This window comes from Cervus canadensis, chromosome 22 (genome assembly GCF_019320065.1).
Source record: "Cervus canadensis isolate Bull #8, Minnesota chromosome 22, ASM1932006v1, whole genome shotgun sequence".
Taxonomy (NCBI): domain Eukaryota; kingdom Metazoa; phylum Chordata; class Mammalia; order Artiodactyla; family Cervidae; genus Cervus; species Cervus canadensis.
This window is the reverse complement of record NC_057407.1, coordinates 9,314,703-9,336,204: the sequence shown is the minus strand read 5'-3', so window position 1 is coordinate 9,336,204 and position 21,502 is coordinate 9,314,703. Positions and strand designations below refer to the sequence as shown.

The 21,502-nt window shown below is 60.0% G+C and overlaps 2 protein-coding genes across 5 annotated transcripts in view; both read left to right on the top strand.

Annotated features, from left to right (window-relative positions):
- Nucleotides 1-9,755, top strand: part of CELSR3 (cadherin EGF LAG seven-pass G-type receptor 3) — a 29,206-nt gene extending 19,451 nt beyond the window's left edge. For both annotated transcript variants that reach the window (XM_043442407.1, XM_043442408.1), the window contains 12 exons: nt 85-291; nt 479-653; nt 879-991; nt 1,940-2,019; nt 2,537-2,660; nt 3,071-3,187; nt 3,293-3,441; nt 3,667-3,782; nt 4,072-4,230; nt 4,758-4,958; nt 5,804-6,692; nt 7,960-9,755. In XM_043442407.1, coding sequence (XP_043298342.1) covers nt 85-291; nt 479-653; nt 879-991; nt 1,940-2,019; nt 2,537-2,660; nt 3,071-3,187; nt 3,293-3,441; nt 3,667-3,782; nt 4,072-4,230; nt 4,758-4,958; nt 5,804-6,692; nt 7,960-7,987 — 2,358 coding nt within the window. In that variant the 3' untranslated portion in view covers nt 7,988-9,755. The remainder of the gene's footprint in view (nt 1-84; nt 292-478; nt 654-878; nt 992-1,939; nt 2,020-2,536; nt 2,661-3,070; nt 3,188-3,292; nt 3,442-3,666; nt 3,783-4,071; nt 4,231-4,757; nt 4,959-5,803; nt 6,693-7,959) is intronic.
- A 925-nt stretch (nt 9,756-10,680) lies between these two features.
- On the top strand, nt 10,681-21,460 carry SLC26A6 (solute carrier family 26 member 6). Of its 3 annotated transcripts, none has more exons than XM_043442410.1 (21): nt 10,681-10,787; nt 12,832-12,990; nt 13,296-13,435; nt 13,669-13,779; nt 14,318-14,481; nt 14,675-14,839; nt 14,918-15,070; nt 15,435-15,517; nt 15,601-15,748; nt 16,006-16,119; nt 16,272-16,349; nt 16,701-16,796; nt 16,888-16,994; nt 17,174-17,243; nt 18,353-18,445; nt 18,538-18,642; nt 19,017-19,112; nt 20,230-20,409; nt 20,597-20,651; nt 20,906-21,042; nt 21,196-21,460. In XM_043442410.1, exons 1-21 carry the CDS (start codon nt 10,765-10,767, stop codon nt 21,208-21,210), a joined length of 2,292 nt encoding a protein of 763 aa, XP_043298345.1. In that variant the 5' UTR covers nt 10,681-10,764; the 3' UTR covers nt 21,211-21,460. The 3 variants fall into 3 exon arrangements, with proteins under 3 accessions (XP_043298345.1, XP_043298344.1, XP_043298346.1); XM_043442409.1 differs by having other exon boundaries at nt 10,689-10,787; nt 12,836-12,990; XM_043442411.1 differs by lacking the exon at nt 10,681-10,787 and adding an exon at nt 10,833-10,850.
- The last annotated feature ends 42 nt before the right edge of the window (nt 21,461-21,502 follow it).

Genomic DNA, 21,502 nt, shown 5'->3' with positions numbered 1-21,502 from the left:
GGCTGGGTTCGGGGAGCTGAGGGAATGGGAGGGTCAAAGGGCAGGAGTGCCCGACAGCCCTTGCGACCCTCCGTGTCCCTGCAGCGGCTGGAGGGTGACCTGGAGCTGCTGGCGGTGTTCACCCACGTGGTCATGGCGGTGTCCGTGGCCGCGCTGCTGCTGACCGCGGCCGTCCTGCTGAGTCTGCGCAGCCTCAAGTCCAACATGCGGGGGATCCATGCCAACGTGGCTGCCGCCCTGGGGGTGGCTGAGCTCCTGTTCCTGCTGGGGATCCACAGGACCCAAAACCAGGTGCAGGGGGACCCACGTCCTGCTGACCTCATGGGGCCCAGGAAGGCGGAGGGGGCCAGAGTGCAGGGTCAGAGGTCAGGGGTGCTCAGTCACTTTGGGGCGGGATGCTGGGGTAGGGTGCGGTGGTTGGGGGGTCAGCGGTGGGGCGAGGCGGGAGAGGTCCTGATGCCCCCCCAACCCCCACCAGCTGCTGTGCACTGCGGTCGCCATCCTCTTGCACTACTTCTTCCTGGGCACCTTCGCGTGGCTCCTCGTGCAGGGGCTGCACCTCTACCGCATGCAGGTGGAGCCCCGCAACGTGGACCGCGGCGCCATGCGCTTCTATCACGCCCTGGGCTGGGGTGTGCCTGCCGTGCTGCTGGGTGAGGGCCCTGCTCCCTGGCCTGTCCAGACCTGTGACCCCAGACCTCCGTCCATCACATGGGCTGACCCCTGCCCCTGATCGTGACCCCAGCCTCAGCCCCCCATGCCACTTGTTCAGGGAGGAGCCTGCCCTGCCCCCACCCCAGCTTCTCCCCAGGTACCTGAGAGGGTTGGTCGGCAGCTCTGGAACACACCCCCTCTGTCCTGTCCCTTCTCCCCTTCAGGCCTGGCTGTTGGCCTGGATCCCGAGGGCTATGGGAACCCTGACTTCTGCTGGATCTCGATCCATGAGCCCCTCATCTGGAGCTTCGCCGGCCCTGTCATCCTCGTGCTCCTGGTGAGTACCCTCCGCTCAGTGCCGCCTTGTGCTCCCCTCAGTGGGACGGGGTGGGAGGTGGTCCTGTAGCGGGTGTGGTGGTATCGGCCGAGGGGTGCCAGGTGGCAGTCTGCAGGCTTCCTGGGTTCGGCCTCCTCTTCTGTTCCTGCCCGGCTGGCATGGAGATGGGAGATGTGGGCTCACAGACTTGGCTGCCCTCCCTACCTGTCTCTATCTTTCCGTCCCTCTCTGCTTCCCTTTGATGGACTTCCCTTTGTTGGACTTTGCCAACAAAGGTCCGTCTAGTCAAAGCTATGTCCAGCAGTCATGTATGGAAGTGAGAGTTGGACTATAAAGAAAGCTGAGCGCCGAAGAATTGATGCTTTTGAACTGTGATGTTGGAGAAGACTCTTGAGAGTCCCTTGGACTGCAAGGAAATCCAACCAGTCCATCTTAAAGGAAATCAGTCCTGAATATTCTTTAGAAGGACTGATGCTGAAGCTGAAACTCCAATACTTTGGCCACCTGATGCGAAGAGCTGACTCATTTGAAAAAACCCTGATGCTGCGAAAGATTGAAGGCGGGAGGAGAAGGGGACGACAGAGGATGAGATGGTTGGATGGCATCACCATCTCAATGGACATGAGTTTGAGTAAATTCCGGGAGTTGATGATGGACAGGGAGGCCTGGCTTGCTGCAGTCAATGGGGTCACAAAGAGTCAGACACGACTGAGTGACTGAACTGAACTGCTTCCCTATCTCTGACTTTTTCTATGATTCTAAGCTCCTCTGTTTCTCCTTGGTTTTGATCTAGGTGTTGTGTGTGTGTGTGTCTGTGTCTGTTTCGCATGGCTCTGCCTCTCTCCCTGTGAGTCTTAGTGTGTCTTCTGTCCCTGTCTCTGTCTGTCTCTCACTCTCTCTGTCTCTCTCTGCCCTGCCCCTGATCCAAATGTCTGGCTGTGGGTCCAGATGAATGGGACCATGTTTCTCCTCGCGGCCCGCACGTCCTGCTCCACTGGGCAGAGGGAGGCCAAGAAGACCTCTGTGCTGTGAGTTAGCTGGCTGGGGGCGTGGGGGATTATCAGAATGACAGCCGTCTCCTGGGTGGGGTTGGGGGGCTTCCCGGAGCAACCCTGATTCAGGCTGGGCTCCAGATTCTGGGTAGGGGGCTGAAGTCACCCTTCATCCCCTAGCCTGCGATCCCTCTCCGGTACCCTTATCTTACCCTGGCCCCACACGTCTGTCTCCACCTGCTGTCTCTCCAGTCTCCCAAGGCCTGGATGGCTCAGTTTGCCCTTTGCCTTGTGTGTTTCCATGCGCCTTCTGTGCTTTCTCTCATGCCCCGCCTCCCAATTCCAGTCGGCTTTCCCCGTGTCCCCTCGTGGCCCCCTGAGTACTCCTGGTTCCGTCTGTGACCTCCAGACTCCCCTAGTGTCCTCCTGAGACCCCCCCACGTTTCTGTGTGAGTTCCTTTCCCTCCACGCCCCCTGTGTGTCCTCCTATGTCTCCCACGTGAGCCCTGCGTGACCCTTGCGTGTCCTGTGTCCTTTCACGTTCCCGCGGCAGGACCCTTCGCAGCTCCTTTCTGCTCCTTCTACTGATCAGTGCCTCCTGGCTCTTTGGCCTCCTGGCGGTCAACCACAGCATCCTGGCCTTCCACTACCTCCACGCTGGACTCTGTGGGCTCCAGGTAACCCTTGGCACCCCCTCCCTCACTGTGGACCAGATGGGGCTTCAGTAGGGTGGGGCCCGGGGCCTTAACCCCAGGCCTGGAGCTGATGCCCACCTGGTGACTGACAGCTGACTGCTGCTGAGCCTGGACTGACCTTCATCAGTGCTGAGGCTCCTGGCCGCTTGCTGGTCCACAATGACCTTCACTGACTCCAGTCACTTATGACTTCTCCTACTTCTGTTGACTTTCCCTGACTCCCTTACTGGGTCCCCCTGGGGGCTCCCCACTGCCTCACTCTCATCTGCAATGACTGATCCCACTAGCTGACCCGCAGTGACTTCCACTGGCCCTAGCTGACCCCCTCACGGCCCTGCTCTGGCCTCTCATGGACCCTCACTGTCCCCTCTCTGATCCTTGCTGACCCGCAGGGCCTGGTGGTATTGCTGCTCTTCTGTGTCCTGAATGCAGACGCGCGGGCTGCCTGGACACCAGCCTGTCTGGGCAGGAAGGCAGCGCCCGAGGAGGCCAGGCCAGCGCCTGGGACGGTGAGGGGCCGTCTGGGTGGAAGAGTCAGGGTGGGGGCCCCGGGAGGCCAGCGTTGGAGGCTTCCCCAGGGCTGGCTCACGCGCCTGTCCCCTTCACCGCCCCAGGGGCCCGGCGCCTACAACAACACGGCCCTCTTCGAGGAGAGCGGCCTCATCCGCATCACCCTTGGTGCCTCCACCGTCTCCTCGGTGAGCAGCGCCCGGTCTGGCCGGACCCAGGACCAGGACAGCCAGCGGGGCCGCAGCTGCCTCAGGTGAGGGCAGGGGTCGCCTCGTGAGGGGCAGGCGGCCCGCGGCTGGCTTCCCCCGTCTTGGCCATCTCGGCCTCTGCTCTGCTGCCTCTGCCCCAGTGTCTTCTGCCTCACACCCAGGGGCACCTTCTGAGCCATCCCGTGTGTGGCTGGCTGGGTACTCACAGGCGCCCCACCTCCACAGCACCCCGTCACATCCCTCTCTGATGGGGGCTCCTGCATTTCCAGGGACAACGTCCTGGTTCGACACGGCTCAGCGGCTGACCACACTGACCATGGCCTCCAGGCTCATGCTGGCCCCACTGACCTGGACGTGGCCATGTTCCATCGAGATGCTGGTGGAGGTGGGGGCTCGGGCCAGAGAGGAGGGATGCAGAGGGTCTCTCCCCCGTTCCCCTTTCTTCTGTCCCCAGGTGGGAGCAGCAGCTGCCAGGGCTGGGGCAAGCTCCCCCAAGGTCACAGCTCCAGGAAGCACCTACCCACCCAGCCCTGGGTCTCCTGGCCACGTCCCAGTCCTGTTCCTGCCCCCTACTCCAAGCTTGCCCCATGTTCCCAGAGCCTCCCTCAAGACCCCCACGTCCCTCACCTCCCCCGGCCACTGCCGTATGTTTCTCCTGACCTTCCCCACTCCAGGCGCAGACTCCGACTCTGACAGTGACCTGTCCTTGGAGGAGGAGAGAAGTCTGTCCATCCCATCCTCGGAAAGTGAGGACAATGGCCGGACGCGGGGCCGTTTCCAGCGTCCACTCCGCCGGGCAGCCCAGAGCGAGAGGCTCCTTACCCACCCCAAAGGTGATAGGACCCCTCTGACACCATGGGTGACCAAGAGATACCCCATATTCCACTTGGGCATGACCCAGGAGCCCCACTGGCCCCTGAAGATTCCTGAGACTGACTTTGGGGTCATCGTGGGGTGCTCCCACACCTCCCCATCCAGCCTCCCAGCAGAGCTCTGCTGGCTAGAGACCCAGAAGGGGCCCAGGCAACAGATGAGCAAGGTCGGGGATGTTACAGGGGGACATGTCATCCCTCCTCTTCCCTGAGGGTTGGGGTTCAGCCTGGTCTTCCTGACCCCTTAGCCATTGGGTTCCCCCACCACCAGTATCTGTCTGCCTCCAGTCAAGAGTAGGGGGAGCTTACCAGTGCCTCAGTCCCTGGATGGTTCCATGCATCTCTGAGAGACACCCTCCCATTCCTACCGCTGCTGCGTGAGAAAAGCGCAGATCTCAGGCGTCATTCAGGCTAGGGGGCCGCTGAGTCTGGATCGCAGGGGTTGTCAAACCCTGCGGTGACTCTTGACATCTACCCCGGCTCCGCAGACGTGGACGGCAACGACCTCCTGTCCTACTGGCCGGCGCTGGGGGAGTGCGAGGCTGCTCCCTGCGCCCTGCAGACCTGGGGCTCCGAAAGGCGCCTGGGGCTGGACACCAGCAAGGATGCGGCTAACAACAACCAGCCGGACCTGGCCCTGACCAGTGGTGATGAAACCTCCTTGGGTGGGGCCCAGCGCCAGAGAAAAGGTATGGAGCCCTCGGGGTTTCCCTGGGGGTCTAGTGGTTAAGGCTTCACTTCCAATGCAGGGAGTGTGCGGGTTCGATCCCTGGTTGGGGGAGCTAAGATCCTACATGCCCTGGCTGAAAAACCAAAACATAGAACAGAAGACTGACTTAAGCCTGTGCTCCAGGGACCCCTGGGAAGTGGCCAAGCCCTGAGCCAGAGGATTTCATCTTCTTAATCCAAACAGCCTCACAGAGACCCTGAGGGCTTGTCTCCCTCATGTGGGGGGTTCTGCTCCTCTACGCTGCTTCAGGGTCCCACGGGACAGCCCCATTCTGGCCTGAGACTTGCTTGCCCCACAGAGACCCCAGGGGCCACTCTTGCCTTAACTCGAGGGATTCCTCCCTGTCCCGCTGGAAGGTTTCTTCCCCCTGGTTGTGCTTTCCAGGGGCCCCAAGGGGTTGTTCCTGTCCCAGCTCAAGGGGGTCTCTGTCTCCACTCCTGCGTCACCCCGGGGACTGCTCCTGCCCCAACCCTGGGGATCTCTGTCCCTTTGACCCTGACCTGGGTGCTGCGTCATTGCCAGGACCTGGGGGCTGCTCCTCCTCTGATCTTGGGGGGTGGTTTGCCCCTACCCCCACAGCATGGGGACCACCCCTGTCCTAAGACCAGGGATTACTGCCACCTCACTCTTACCCCTGTCCTGCAGCCTCTCTGGGACTCCCAGAAGCGGCCTCTGTATCCTCTCCCCAAAGGGTTTCTGCCCCCAAGTCCATGTCCCAGGGATCCCAGAGGCTGCTGCGTCCCTAGCCCCGGGGGAGTTCCTGGCCCCCAGACACACACTGTCCCCCGTGTGTTCCTCCCACAGGCATCCTGAAGAACCGGTTGCAGTACCCGCTGGTGCCACAGACCCGGGGCGCCCCTGAATTGTCCTGGTGCCGTGCTGCCACCTTGGGCCACCGTGCCGTGCCGGCTGCCTCTTACGGTCGCATCTGTGCTGGCGGGGGCACTGGCAGCCTGTCGCAGCCCACCAGCCGCTACTCCTCCCGAGAACAGCTGGACTTGCTCCTGCGGCGGCAGCTGAGCCGAGAGCGGCTGGAGGAGGCCCCCTCCCCGGTCCTGCGTCCTTTGAGCCGGCCGGGTTCCCAGGAACGCCTAGATGCCGTGCCAGGCCGCCCGGAGCCCAGGGATCGGGGAAGCACCCTACCACGGCGGCAGCCACCCAGGGACTACCCTGGTGCCACTGCGGGCCGCTTCGGGTCGCGGGATGCGCTGGACCGAGGGGCGCCCTGCGAGTGGCTGAGCACGTTGCCCCCACCCCGTGGTGCCCGGGACCTTGACCCACAGCCCCCGCCTCTGCCCCTGTGTCCCCAGCGGCAACTCTCAAGGGACCCCTTCTTGCCATCCCGGCCCCTGGACTCTCTGTCCAAGCGATCGAACTCAGGGGAGCGGCTGGACCACGCACCTAGCCGGCACCCCTCAAGAGAAGGCCTCGGGCCAGCCCCACAGCTGCTCAGAGTTCGGGAAGACCCCCCCAGTGGCCCGGGCCATGGCCCCTCCACAGAGCAACTGGACATCCTCTCCTCCATCCTTGCCTCCTTCAACTCCTCAGCTCTCTCGTCCTCCGTGCCGTCCTCAAGCACGCCCTCGGGCCCTCACACCACCGCCACACCTTCTGTCACGGCCTCTGCGCTTGGACCCTCCACGCCTCGCTCCGCCACCTCCCACAGCATCTCGGAGCTGTCGCCAGACTCAGAGTAAGAGGCGTCCGGCCACCTGCTCACACCCCCGTCAGTCTAGGGCAAGCTCCCATGCACCCTGCCCTATATTCTGCCACCAGACGGGGTGGGGTTTGGCAGAGAGTGTGGGCTGCCCTGGGCTTGGCACAGCCAGGAAGCCACGGGCTGAGGGCAGAAGTCTGGCAGCAAGTGGGGTGATAAGCAGGAACTGGGTGGTTGTGTGACCTCGGCCTGCACCTCCTGGATTCAGGAGGAGAGTGAGGTGCCTTCCACAGAGCTTGAGCTCGTGGAAGGGGGAGGGCAGGAGGTAGCCTGGAAAGTGGAAGGGGAAGGGAGGAGAGGAGGAGTCTCTGCTTGGGAGCTTTGCTTAGGGTGGAGTGTGGATAAGAAGAAGTCAGACATAGGGTCAGGCTGTGGAACTTCAGTTTGAGAGTGAATCATTCATTCTCTTACTCATTCAGTCTATATGAAGTTCCTCCTGCCTGTGGGCACTGTGGGGTGGGCCACAGAGGAATTGAGCTGGGACCTGGTGCATCTCATGTATTTGTAGGGTAGGGGATGAAGCTGGGTACAGGAGTCAGAGAGAGTGGTAAGGAACCAGAAAGGACCAGGCCTTGGAAGCCAAAAGCAGAGCTGAGTTTTAAGGAGGAGGAACAACTAGGCCAGGTTTTGTGGAGGTCCGTAGGGTGACAAAAGGCTTCAGAGGGAAGGAGACCCTGGGACTGGGGAAGGAGACCATCGGAACTTGAGCAGAGATGGGGGAGAAGACGGGAAGGAGAGGGTGCAGGAGGAGATCTGAGGTGCCCAAGGCTCTGGAAGGATGCTGGGGTGGGGATGAGGGAGCTGGGAGCACCCCCTGGGCCCTCCTGCAGCCCAGCCTTGGGGTCTGACTGTTGGGGAGGGCTGGGAGGACCAAGCCGAGGCTCAGGGGGTGACCTCTCTGAGCCTGTTTCATCATCTGCAAAATAGGCCTGCGGTAGCAAACTTGTTGAGGTGTGGAAATCTGGGAGATTTTTTTTTGGTCAGGTGTTTAACAGAATCTCTACATAGTAGATGCTCACTCAGTGCTTAGAGAAAAGACATAGGTGGCCAGTCAAAGGGCCTTGCTGGTGAGTCTGGGTTCCAGAATGGGTGAAGGGCTCTAAGAACCGCAGAGTGGACATAAGGAGGCTGGGGACTAAGAGGAGAAGGTGATGGGGGAGGTGGCCCGGGTCAGGTATGGTGGATTGTCCAGGGGGACCTGACTCTCAGCAGTCACCTTCGATCTCCACATTCAACTCCGCAGAGTTCCCAGAAGTGAGGGTCACTCCTGAGGAGCAGCTGAGCAGAAGAGGACCAGCGGAGGGTGATGGAGGATCTGGGCTAACAAAAGAGACTCCGGGACTTGGGGGCCAATCCCGGGGCAGCCTCCCACAGCCCTGCTCCCAGCTCTCCCTGTTGCTGTAGCGCTGACTGTCCATGCTCCTCTGTGAGCGTGTGCAAGCATGTGCAAGCGTGTAACAGGTGCAGGGAGCAAGGGAGCTGGAGGGAGGACTTTTATACGTTTTGTACCTTTGTAACCAGAGAGATATGCTTATGTTATTTTTCAGCTTTTCTGTCTCCCGGGGTTCTAAGGCTGGGCTGGGAGGGGGAGGGGGACAGAGGGGAAAGAGGTGCAGAGTTTGGGCCCATTTGGGTCCCTGGCAAATTATTGGCTCTTTCCTCTCATCTTAATGGGGAGGATTCAGACAGGAGGGGTAAATGCACCCCCACCCCCTATTCCCTGGTTGATCTGCATACTGTCGGGGCCCCAAGTGCAGAATTAATCTTTGCTTTTGCTTGGATGTTACAGGGCACACTTTGGGGGCTTGGAGGGTTGGTCTTGAAAACAGGGGTCCTCTGACCTCCTCACAGGGGCTCGCTCATGCTGCCCCTCCCCGTGGATGTGTGTGTTTATTATGCGGAGTCCCTGCCACTTACTGCCTTATGTCCCAGGACTGATGCTGTGGGGCGCTAGTGGATCAGCAGATGTCATGTTTACAGATCTAGGCTCCCCTTTCTCCCACGGGGAGGGGCTCAGGCCTCTATTCAGACATTCCTGCAGAGGGTGGATAGAGTCCTCGCAGCCCCTGCCCCTGCCGTGTACAAATATCGTGGTGCCATTCGGTTCCCTGACACTGCCCCCTGCTAGAATTTATTCTGAAGGGTGATGTCGGAGGGGGAGCAAAGGGAGCAAAAACAAGGGAATTAAAGACTCAGAATGTAGGTGCCACTGCCTCCCGTGTTTACAGGAGCCTCCCTGGCCCCAGGCACCCGGGCTGCAGGAAGTGACTCAGTTCCACCACTCCTTGATTCCCTTGTAAAGGGAAAAACGACTGTTAGGACCCAGTTCACAAACCCTCACTTTTATTACTTTGTCTGATGTCCAGAACTGGGGGCTTTGACATTTTGTTACTTTGTTTACAGGTCAAGATTTTAAAACAGTTTTTACACTTTGTTTACAGTTTAAAACTTTGTGAACTTTACACTTTGTTTACAGTTGAGAATGTTTTTCCCCCCCCTTTGTTTACAAGTGCAAGGTAGAGAATGTGGGAGAGGGGCTTGGAGGACCCACTTGTGAGCACCCTGAACCTAAGTCATCTTGAGGGGTTTCTAACCCCCTAGTCGTCCCAGTCCAAAGGTCAGCTCTGAGTCCCCTGTTGAACAGCAGGCCCAGAAGGCCCAGTGGTAAGAGTAGGCATCTTCTTACCACTGGGAACAGCAGCCGTGCAGGGCTGTGGAGGGTCTGTGCAGACACCCACCTCCTTCACGCATACTCTTGGAGGCAGTTTTCAAGGAGATTAAAAGTTCTACTTTACTGACTGGTGCCAAATCCCACCAGCCAGGACCCCAGCTCTCCTTACCCAGAGTGACCCTAGCCCTTGAAGGGTTGAAGGGTCTGCTGTGGGGAGAGGGGGTTGTCCTTGCTATGTCCTAGGTTCTGTAGTTGCCCTTCTCTGGGAGGGGGAGTCCCCCCTCCAGTCCAGTGGCTCCTTTTCCTGTCTGTGTAAATTGTTCCGTGAAGCCGCGCTCTGTTTTGGGAATAAACTTCTATAGAAAATGGTTATTGACTCATTCTGTTTGGGGGTGGGGGATAGGGTTGGAGGGTGGCTATGAATGATTTCCTGGGGTTGACCTTGGAGAGAAATCTGAGCACTGCCCCCTCCTCCTCTCCGAGAATATTCGGCTATTTTTAGCTCATTTCATTGAAGATCTGGACCAGGTTGCGATCTCACCCTGAATTCTGTTCCTTCGCCTTGAAGCCGGACTTTTAAGTATGAGCACAGGGTAAGGCCCCTTCAAGGCAGCAACTTGATGGCTTCCTATGTCTGCCGGGCCCTGCCGCCCCGACCTGGCATTTGCTCTGGCGTCAACCCGACCCTAGGAACTGCCTTCAGTCCATTGACACCACTGACCCCTAGCTGTCGGACATCCCGTTCATCAGGAACCCAGGCAGAAGCCTTTCGGCATCATGTGCTTCCTTTGGGGAAGGCGGAGGCGGGGTGGGGGGAAGTTCGCAAACTTTCAGGTCTGTGTGTCCAGTGTTGAAGGGAGCCCTTGAGCCCCTCGGGTCTTAGAGACATGCCAGATCTCAGGGGCAAAGCCTGAGGGTGGTGCCCTCATGGAGGCAGGAGAGGCCCCACGGAGAGCTAAGGCTTGGTCATCAGCCGCGCCCCTAGACATTCTGCTCCCCACCCCGAGGGCATCCTCCGCAAGAAGCCAGGACCCGGTGTCAGCCCCACACCACTCAGGAACCAGCTCGGGTCCTTAATCCCGCATGGTCCCACAACCCGCTCAGGCAAGAGAGTTCGTCGGGCCACGAGGAGGAGCCTGAGCCAAGTCTCAGGGGAAGGAAAGGGTTAAATCTCCCTCCTTGGGGTTCGCTGAGCCGCCGGAGAGTCCCTTAAGCCCCGCCCTAGCACGCTGATTGGCCCAACCCTTCCCGTTCTGCCCGGGGATTGGCCGCTGGGAGTGAGCCTCAGGCCTCGCCTCTGTCCCGGCCCCGCCTCTCGGGCCTTAGCGGCCTCTAGCCCGAGCTTGGGAGCTACCGCCTCTCGGATGCCCACCCGCCATGGGGCTGTCGGAAGCGCCGGGGTGAGTGCAGGTTCCTCGCGTTCGAGTGCCCGAGGGGCGGACCACTCCTTGGCCCCCGAGCAGGTGCCCGGCTTGGGTTAGTTAGGAAAGGGGTGGGGGTACCACCGAGTTCCGAGCAGGCATTTCCCGCCTGCCGCGCCTCTGTTTACCGCTTTGTGGATTTTCTGCAGGCGGCTGCCCAACCGTAGCAAGGGATGGGGCGGGAGCCCGCGCGACCCCAGCCCCTATGGGCTGCGAGGAAAGCCGCTCCAGCGCCGTCCGAGGGCTAGCGGGGAGCCGCCGGGAGGCGGCTGTGTGCGGAGGAGCTCCGGCCCAGGAGGTGCGCCGGTGCGGCGCGTTGGGGCCCTGGACGTGGCTGCAAGTGTCCATGGCGGGGGCTTGAGTCCATCTAGCGATGCAACCGGTCCGGGAATGACAGCTCTGGCCCTTCTGGGAGCCGGGCCCTCCTAGAGGGCGGAGCCAAGGAGCTAGGCCCCGCCCTCCAAGCGCGGGTTCGGCGGCGGAGGGGCGAGGAGGCGGGAGTGGGCGCCCTTCAAGATCTCAAATGACTCACGGAGGAGGGGCGAGGGGGGCTCAAAGATCTCTGTGAGTCGGCGATACCAATAGTCTCAGGATCGTCCTTGCACCCACTCCACTCCCTCCTTCCACCGGGGCATCCAGGTTAGAAGCCCTTTCCAGGTGAGCTCCTGCCCGCCAGCTGGGAACCTTACCGTAGGTCAGAGCTTTTCACAGGTCAGAAATTTCCTGACAGGTGAAGGCTTTCCCCCAAAGAGGGGAGCTACTTTCCAGGTAAGCATTCCCCCTCTGAGATCCCCTCCTAGGTGAGAGCTTTCCCCACTCAGAGCTTACCTCAGGTGAGAAGTCCCTCCTGATCAGAAGTTCCCTGGCAGGTGAAAACTTTCCCCCAGGTAAGCGCTCACTCTCCAAGAGCTCCTATTCCCAAGGGAGAACTATTTCTGGGACAGCTTCTCCCCGGTGAGAGCGTGCCCCAGGTAAAAACTCCTTCCCCATGCCTGTGAGTTCAGTCGATCGATCGATCGTTCATGTCCTCCTCTTTGCGACCCCATGGACTGTAGCCCACCAGGCTCCTCTCCTCTGTCCATGGGATTCTCAGGGATCTCACCTGCGTCTCCTGAATTGCAGGCGGATTTTTTTGTTTGTTTGTTTTACCAGTGAGCCATCAGGGAACCCTAAGAACTCCCTCCCCCCCCAGATCTCCTATTCCAGTGAGATCATTCCCCTTATTCAGATGGTAGCCACTGGGCAGATCAGAGATTCTCCCCAGGACAGACTTCACCTAGCTGGTGAAAACTTACCTGTCAGGGAAGAGCTTCCTATTAGGCGAGATCCTCCCAGAGATCATCTTCTCAAGTGGGATTGTCCCCCTTTAATAAGGGAGCATCCCTTTCCAGGCTCAAAACTCTTCCCTCCCGGTGAGAACCATGCCCCTGGATTTCCCAGATGGGGCCTCGGTTCTCTACCACCTGGACCGTGTGACTGGAGTTCTGGGGGCAGTCTTAGCCCCAGTGCTTTCCTTTTCTTAGAGCAGCCTCCTCCTATAAAGAGGCTTGCCTGTTGTGCTGGATTCCTCCTCCCGTGTCTGTGTCTGCACTCTCAGACAACATGCACTGGCCTCGTGGGGCGGCTGGATAAGGGCTCAGACTGGACGGGGATTGGCTGGCGGAGAGCAGGGGTTGGGGGAGGACGCTGGGAGGAGCAGTCAGCCTGCAAGCTAGATTGGCGAACACCAAAGCCTGGGCAGCCACACCTGGGCCGAAGTGTGGCTTATGCTCATCCTGCTGTCTCTTTGTGGGGGACTTTGGCCCAGCGAGAGTCTTCCACTAGCCAAAGTTCAGGTACTGCCCCTGCCTGGGCGTGGGCCTTGGGGCCTGCAGGAGCTGGCTGGGAGGTTGGACCTGTCTAGATCTTGAGACCTAGAAAAGCCAAGTGGGGCATCCTCCAGTCCCAGGTGGAGGTCTAGGAGTGGCTGGGCCAAGTTGTGTCCTCATTGTTTTTGGCCTCACCGCACCCCGCCACCCACCAGACAGAGGGACACGCAGGCACTGCTGTCCACGACGGAGGCCATGGAGCTGAGGCGGCGAGACTACCATGTGGAGCGGCCCCTGCTGAACCAAGAACAGCTGGAGGAGCTGGGGAGCCGGAGCCCAGCACCAGTGACGCTCCAGTGGCGAACCTGGTTTCGGTAAGGTTGATGGTGGGCCCTGGCCAGGACCGAGGGAGCCCCTGCCTCTGATATCTATTTGGGCTTGGGCTTGGTGGCTCAGTCCGTGAAGAATCTGCCTGCAATGCTGGAGACCCGGGTTCAATTCCCAGGGTCATGAAGATCCCCTGGAGAAGGAAATGGCAACCCACTTCAGTATTCTTGTCTGGAAAATCCCATGGACAGAGGAGCCTGGCAGGCTACAGTCCTTGGGGGTCACAAAGGGAAGAGCACAACTGAGTGACTAAACTACCACCAGCACCTAATACCTACCCTGGTGTCCCCAGGTGCTCCCGCGCGCGGGCCCAAGCCCTTCTGCTTCAATACCTCCCGATTTTGGCCTGGCTCCCCCAGTATTCTGTGCGTGACTGGCTTCTGGGTGACTTGTTGTCTGGCCTGAGTGTGGCCATTATGCAGCTACCACAGGGTAAGCCACGCTTGACCTGGAACCTGTACCCTCAACCCTTCGATGGTGATCCTGATCCTTCAAGGTCTTAGCCTGTGGTCTGTGCACCCCACCCCCACCTCAACCCCTGCCTTCCCCATGGCCAAAAGCATGAGCCCTGCCCCTGGGACTATGGTGCCTGACCCAGGGCCAGCATTTCCTCATCCTTTCAAGCACCTGACCTCAAGTCTACATTGCTACCTTTGCACCTCTAGGCCTAGCCTATGCCCTCCTGGCTGGACTGCCCCCTGTGTTTGGCCTCTACAGCTCCTTCTATCCTGTCTTTGTTTATTTCCTGTTTGGCACTTCCCGGCACATCTCTGTGGGTGAGTGGAGCCAGGCCTAGCCTTGCAGGAGCATGCCCACATTCCCCATGGGGGATGTGGGGGGGTTGCTGAGCAAGGCAAAGAGACCTAGGGAAGAGGGAGGGAGGCATTGGTGTTGGGCCTTCTAGGTGGGACTGGGCCTCTGACCATGCAGACACAGATTCAGATTATTAGAGGCCCTGACCCAGGAGGATGTGGGTGGGTGAAGCCACTCCTGGGGCCCAGACTTGACACAAGTCTGAAAGCCTGAGTCAGGCCATGCCCCCTTCGCCGTTCCCCTTTTCACTAGGGGACCCGTCATGAGCCTGTGGACACAGCCTGGGCAGGGGAAGTGATGCAGGGTCAACATGTCTAGGCACCCTAAAGAGCCTTGGAACTTGGGGTGCATACCTGACCATCAGCACCGCCCTCTATTTGCACAGCATAGACTGGGGACATTTGTCTAGAACTGGGTGTCTCCTGGTTGCTCCCTTAAGACCCGGGATCCAGGGCAGGCTGTGTTCTCCCCTCTTCAGACCACCCTGATCTGCCCCTCCAGGCACTTTTGCCGTCATGTCCGTGATGGTGGGCAGTGTGATGGAATCGCTGGCTCCGGACGATGCCTTCCTGCTGGGCTTGAACTCCACACTCGATGTGGCAGCCAGAGACGCTACCCGGGTGCAGCTGGCCTCCACTCTCAGTGTCCTTGTTGGCCTCTTCCAGGTGCAGAGCCAGCAGGAGTACATGCCCCTGACTGCCAATCCCGCCCCACACCCCCACCCCACCCCATCTGACAGTTTTCTCTGAGTGTCTGACCATCACCTCCCCCTCATCGCTCATGATCCCACCCACCCTGGGCTCTGCCCCGGCCACCGCTAGGACCCTCACCTCCCCGACTGTCCCGTGCACCCCACAGGTGGGGCTGGGCATGGTCCACTTCGGCTTCGTGGTCACCTACCTATCAGAGCCTCTGGTCCGAGCCTACACCACGGCCGCGTCTGTGCACGTCTTTGTCTCGCAACTCAAGTATGTGTTTGGCCTTCATCTGAGTAGACGCTCTGGACCGCTGTCCCTCATCTATGTGAGTGAGGGTGGGGAGGAGGGACAGGTGGAGGGGCCCAGGACGGGGAAGGCTGGCTGTGACCCCGCCTCCCCTCAGACAGTACTGGAGGTCTGCTGGAAGCTGCCGGAGACAGTGGTCGGTACCATGGTCACCGCCATAGTGGCGGGAGTGGTGCTCGTGCTGGTGAAGCTGTTGAATGAAAAGCTGCGGCGACATCTGCCCATGCCGCTCCCCGGGGAGCTGCTCACGGTTGGAATTCCGGGGGCCCCCTGGGGGTGGGGGTGGGGTGGGGGATGATGTTGTGGGGTAGGGGGGTGGTGGCAGACTGGGGGAAGGGTAAGTGAGGAGAGTCTCTGCCGTGTGGGCATCCCCCAGGTATTTAGACACTAACTGGAGTGGGGACTGAAGACGGGCTGGCAGGGAGAGGGGAGCCCCAGCAGACAGCCCCTGGCAGCATCTCCCTTTTCTCAGCCTATCGCTGACTTCTCCCCACCCCTCTGAAGTTTTCACTTCAGGCCTCTCTCTTTACCCCCCAAGTGGTTTCTCTGGTTTCTCCCCCCTGCTTCACGGTGGTGGTGCCAGGCCCTGCCCTGACCGCGTCCTCTCCCTGCAGCTCATCGGGGCCACAGGCATCTCCTATGGCGTGGGCCTGAAGCAGGCATTCGGGGTGGACATCGTGGGCAAAATCCCCTCGGGGTGAGCTCCGGCCCCTCTCGGGTCAGGGAGGGTTGGGCAGCCAGGCCCAAACCTTCCTTTGGCCTCAACGATGCCCCTCACAGGCTGGTGCCCCCGATGGTCCCCCGCCCCCAGCTGTTTGTAAAGCTCCTGGGCAATGCCTTCGCCATCGCTGTGGTCGGGTTCGCCATCGCCATCTCGCTGGGCAAGATCTTCGCCTTGAGGCACGGCTACCGGGTGTATAGCAACCAGGTCTGGGGAATGGGATGCGAGACACAGAGGGGGCAGGGGTCCCCAGACCCCAGGCCCTGGGAAGGAGTGGGGAGATGGAGTACCAGGCGGGAGACAGGAAAGGAGCCCACAGATGTGCTGGGGCCGTGTGGGGGGCACGGGACAGTGGCCGAGTCTCTGTGGGCTGCAAAGTGGGCATGGAGGTGGGGATGCGTCGGCCTGGACACGGTGACCCCGCACCGCTAGTGATGCGTGCTCTCTCCTCACTGCCCACTCAGGAGCTGGTAGCTCTCGGCCTCAGTAACCTCATCGGGGGCATCTTCCGGTGCTTCCCTGTGAGCTGTTCTATGTCTCGGAGCCTGGTACAGGAGAGCACTGGGGGCAACACACAGGTGGGCATAGGTGTGCTTCTGCGCGCATGCATGCTGCTTTGCTGGGTGGTCCTCCCCCTGTCCCTCCCTCCACCTGCCCCCCCTTCCCCCCAGCTCCCCCCTCTTCTCCCCTGCACTCCAGCCCACCCGCCCTGCTCACTCCCACTGCACAGGTGGCCGGAGCCATCTCCTCCCTCTTCATCCTCATTATCATCTTCAAACTGGGAGAACTCTTCCAAGACCTGCCCAAGGTGAGCCCCCAGCCCACCCAGCTAGGCTTGAAGGCCTGGGCCAGGCCAGGAACTCAGAGCAGTCCATCAGGTCTCCGGAGACGGGGAGGGATACAGATCCCAGGGGAAGGATACAGGGTCATCCCCTGATTCTCAAGTTGGAAATCTCTGGGGAAAGGTTTGGGGTGGAGGGGCAGGGGTAAACACCTTTGAGCGTCAGAGCCCAGGTGTCAGGTTCCGAGGGAAGGAGGTGATTGGTGTCACTGAGGGTCCTACCGGGTGCTCCAAGACAGTCTGGCTCATGCGGGGGATTCAGGGTGGTCAGCAGCCAGCACCTCTCACTAACCCCTGGTGACCCTCCCCGTCCCCTAGGCGGTCCTGGCTGCCGTGGTCATCGTGAACTTGAAGGGCATGGTGATGCAGTTCACCGACGTGTTCTCCCTCTGGAAGGCCAATCGAGTGGATCTGGTGAGACACCTGGGACACTGGGGATGGGGTCAGGGCCCCTGGCCCCAGTGACCCTGCTGGAGCCTGTGGACTGTGCCCCTTCTGTTTTCAGCTCATCTGGGTGGTGACCTTCGTGGCCACCATCCTGCTGAATCTGGACCTCGGCCTGGCCGTGGCCGTAGTATTCTCCCTGATGCTTGTGGTGGTCCGCACCCAGATGTGAGTCACCCCTGTGATGTCTGCCCCCCTATTCCAGCTGGTGAGGGGACAAGGTCCCCACTGGCTTCCTCCAGCTTTCCCACATCTTGTGGCGGGCGGGGGGACCCCAGGCTCCTTAGAAAGCCCTCATTGCCCCCTCTCCTAACGCCCCCTTCTTGTGGCACTGTCTCCTTCTACAGGCCCCACTACTCTGTCCTGGGGCAGGTGCCAGACACGGATATTTACAGAGACGTGGCAGAGTACTCAGGGGTGAGCAGCAAGAGCTGAGCCGGGGGATGACACGGATGGGGAGGGATGGGGCAGACTGGGCCATCCCTTATCACCACCTTCCATGCCTGGCGCCGGCAAGGGAGTGGGGTGGGGCGCTAACGGTGCTGTGGTCCTTGAAATTTCAAGAGAGGAATTTGGGGTCCCCCTATACATACACTCGGAGTATGGGCCTTGGGGCCTGGGAGTGGGATCCATCTCAGAGGTAGCAGTACAAGCCCCGTTCTGCGGAATAGCCCTGGGTCAGGAATGCAGAGGGGCAGGATCCAGGGCACCAGGATGTAAGGGAAGTTGTTTCTGGATCTGATCAATGGGGTTACTGTCCTTTACCTCCTGAGAAGTGTCACGCCAGTTTCTAAGAACAAAGGCGGGGGCTCCGGAATCAAACCAACTCATTTCCCCTCATGGAGACTTGAAAGTTGAGCCCAGTACATGAGGCAGAGTGGGAGGGTGGGTGGGGGGGACATGCAGGAAGGAGCTCAGCTGGATGGAAAGGGAGGTGGGGGAAGCGGGGGTCGGTGGGGAGGGCAGGGACGTGGTTCTGACCCAAAGGCCAGGCAGAAACCTGGAGTGTCCTGAGTGGCATAGGAGCCAGGGAAGCCTTGGGTGAGCTAGCAGCTGTGGAGGAACTCTGTCTGCATGCAGGAAACAACCCCCCCAGTGCTAGGGTTGGACACCCAAGCAGAAGCTGAGGGCCACTGAAACCTGGCCTGGCTAAGAAGCTTGCAGGATCTTAGTTCCCAGTCCAGGGATCGGACCCATGCCCCTGCAGTGCCAGTGTGGAGTCTTAACCACTGGGCCACCAGGGAACTCCCCCGGCCTGGGTATTGGCAGAAGGACTGGGGGGATGGGATGGGAGAGGTTGAGGACCCCCTGGAGGAGGAAGAAGCTCCGACAGGCCCTGCTGAGGGGTCAGGATGACCTCACCAGCTCCTGGAGGGGCATGGGCCGCCGGCTGGGCCTTGTGTTGGCTGGGCAGCAGAGGGTTGGGGTGGCTGGTATCCGGGCACGCAGTGGGAGGAAAGAAAGGAGGGCACAATGCAGGTAGGAGAGACGAGGGCTCAGCCACCCCCAACCTGACCTGTCCCCAGGCCAGGGAGGTCCCAGGCGTGAAGGTCTTCCGCTCCTCGGTCACCGTGTACTTCGCCAACGCCGAGCTCTACAGTGACTCACTGAAGCAGAGGGTGAGGCCTGGGGTCTGTGGGGAGAGGGCGAGGGGCAGAGGGTCCCTCCTCTCCTGCAGCCTGCCCATCCCCTGCCCTGTCCTTCGCTGCAGTGCGGTGTGGATGTGGACTACCTCCTCTCTCAGAAGAAGAAGCTGCTTCGGAAGCAAGACCTGAAGCTGAAGCGGCTGCAGAAGGAGAATAAGCCCCCCAAACAGGCAGGGCCCTCTGACCCCTCCCAGGCTGCCTCCCAGCCTCCTGGCTGCTCACCCTCATTTTTCAGCCCTTCTCCTCGCTCCCTGGTGCCCCCAGGGGCCCTGCTTTCCTCCCCTGGCAGGTCAGGGCTCTAGGGGGAGTCTGGTTTTTTCTCCCGCCTCCTAAGCCAGTGGTGGCATGAACCATCACAGTCCTCTTCCCGTAGCTGGTCACAACCCCACAGCCTTCAGCCTGGCTGCTCCAGGTCCCAAGCTTCAGTTCCTGGTCCACCTACCTACCTGCGTAAAGCCAGGGGACAACGCCAGGCCTGCCCGGCCTGATTGTCACCTGACATCTCGGACACCTCTTTCCTGGCCCCTCCTCTTTCCCTGCCTAGGCTGCCACCTCCAAGGACACCTCCATCTCCATCAACGTCAACACCAGTGTCATGGACATTGAGAGCAACAACGATGTGGAGGGCTCCAAGGCCAAGGTGAGACAGGGCGGAGGGGGGAGCTTCAGGGATGAGGGTGCCCAGGTGATCCCGGGAGGAAGTCCATGGACCTACCAGCTGTGGGTTCAAGGTTGTCGTGCCAGTGGCAGGAGGAGGGGAGTGATGGATCCGATGCTCTGCAGGGAGACCTCTTGTGATATGCCATAGACTTCTGCTTGGGGCTCTCCAGTCTGTAATCTGATGCCTAGACAAAGACCTTGAATTTGTGGATCCCACAAGACTCCACAGTCTGTGCTCATGGGCCGGGGGGAAGGGGCTGGGCGTGTGGAAAAAGTCTGGGGTCAAGGGGAACACCAATCTCAAGTAGAGACTCTGGTAGACATCAAGTAGGATGTCTGTGTGAGCACATGTGTCTCTTCTGCTTTGTTCCTGTGCCCCCCACCCACTCCACTCTGGCCCCCTGAGGATGGGGCATTGTCTCCTGGTCCCCTTCCTTCTTTTTCTTCTTTAAATAATTTTTATTTGCTTATTTATTTTACTTTTGGTCATGCTGGGTCTTTGTTGCTGCGCGGACTTTCTCTAGCTGCGGAGGGCGGGGGCTCCTCTTTGCTGCAATGCACGGGTTTATGGCGGTGGCTTCTCTTGCTATGGAGCACAGGCTCTAGGCACACGGGCTTCAGTAGTTGTGGCGCGCACCTTAGTTGCTCCGTGGCATGTGGGATCTTCCTGGATCAGGGAATGAATCCAGGTCCCCTGCATTGGCAGGCGGATTCTTATCCACTGTACCACCAGGGAAGTCCTCCCCTTCCTTCTTAAATGTCCCTATTAAGCGTGGGCCCAGGCGGTAACAGAGCACGGTCTGTGTGTTCCCCCCGAGTCTGGTGTCCTCTCCTGGGTGTCCCCATGTGTCCTGCCTGTCTTTGCATACAAGCTCCCTGTGTCCATGTCCTCCTGTGTCCCCTGTGCATTAACCTGCACATAAACATATTAACCTGCACATAAATATTTGTGCATTTCTGTGTATGCTCTCATGTCTGACTGTGTGTCTCCACACATCTGTGCATGTTCCCTGCCCTTCACCTCTGCTCCCTGCCCTCCTTCCCTCCCACCCTCACCCCCACCATGGGCAGCCCTTGCAATGTATTTGGTTCCCCAGGAGGCGAGCGCAGGGACTGAGCTAGAGGATACAGGAGCCTGGGCTCCAGAAGATGCCAAAGCCTCAGACATGTCCTCGCTGAAGGCCCTGGGCCTGCCTCAGCCAGATTTCCACACCCTCATCCTGGACCTGAGCTCCTTCTCCTTCGTGGACACTGTGTGTCTCAAGAGCCTGAAGAATGTAAGGGGCTGGGGGCGTCCCTAAGAAGGGCCTTCAGGGAGGACAACCCTGATCTTCAACCCTGACCCTAAACTAGCTCCAAGAGCCCTCTGAGCCTGGTTCCCCAGGCCCTGAGCTACCCCTCTGAACTCCCTCCCACCACCTGCCCTGAGCCCCCCTCTGAGCCTGGCCCCCTTTCCTGCTGCAGATTTTCCGTGACTTCCGGGAGATTGAGGTGGAGGTGTACATGGCCGCCTGCCAAGGTGCGTGGGGTGGACACAGCGAGAGCAGTCCGGGCAGGGGGTGGGGGTTCCGGCCAAGGAGTCTGCCGGGCAGCACAGGGAAAAAGTCTTTCTCTGAAACCGGAGGTCAGAGGTGTCCTGGGAGGCCAGGGTCAAGGGTCACAAGTGGGGGATTAGCTATAAGCCATAGAGGTGATGGTTAGCGGGACGTTCTGCTGGCACCTGGGGATTCCTGGTGGCTCTGGAGTCAGGAGAGACCTACTTGTTGCCCACAGCTCCCGTGATCACGCAGCTTGAGAATGGGCACTTCTTCGATGCTTCTATCACCAAGCAGCATCTCTTTGCCTCAGTCCATGACGCTGTCCTCTTTGCACTCCAACACCGGAGGTCCGGCCCCATCGACCCTGTTTTGGTAAGTTGATCTCTGGCCTGTTGAGCTCTGTCTGTTTATCTCCTGCTCGTCCCCTCCTGACCCCATTTCGGGAAGTCTGCCCTTCCTGGATGACTCAGAATGGCTCTGTCCTGCAGGGACCCACCGCTTTCTCCTCCTCCTCTCCCTGCCCAGGTTACCAAACTCTGACCCTGCAGCCATCCCGCCTGAGACTGCCTGCCTCTGAAGGTTTGACAGGGTACCCGTGAGAAACCCCCACCCCTAGGCTGCCTCCGGATGTCACCAGGAGTCCCCTCCACGCACGCGCACTCACACACGTAACTCAGGGATGGAGGTCCTGGGACTCCAAGTTCAGTGCTCTCGGCCAGGGATGAGACACTGGCCGAGTTGGAGAAGCAAGCGTGTTTTTAGCCTCAGGAATAAAGATTTGTTTGCCTGATACCAGGGTCTGCTGTGGCTTGGTGGGGCGAGGGTGTGGTCC

Bases quoted from the DNA above. Each gene is read 5' to 3' on its own strand.
- SLC26A6 (XM_043442409.1), top strand. From the start codon at position 10,752: ATGCCCACCCGCCATGGGGCTGTCGGAAGCGCCGGG. The intron at 13,780-14,317 runs GTGAGTGGAGCC...CTGCCCCTCCAG, and splicing joins TTCCCGGCACATCTCTGTGG to GCACTTTTGCCGTCATGTCC. The intron at 20,410-20,596 runs GTAAGGGGCTGG...TTCCTGCTGCAG, and splicing joins GTCTCAAGAGCCTGAAGAAT to ATTTTCCGTGACTTCCGGGA.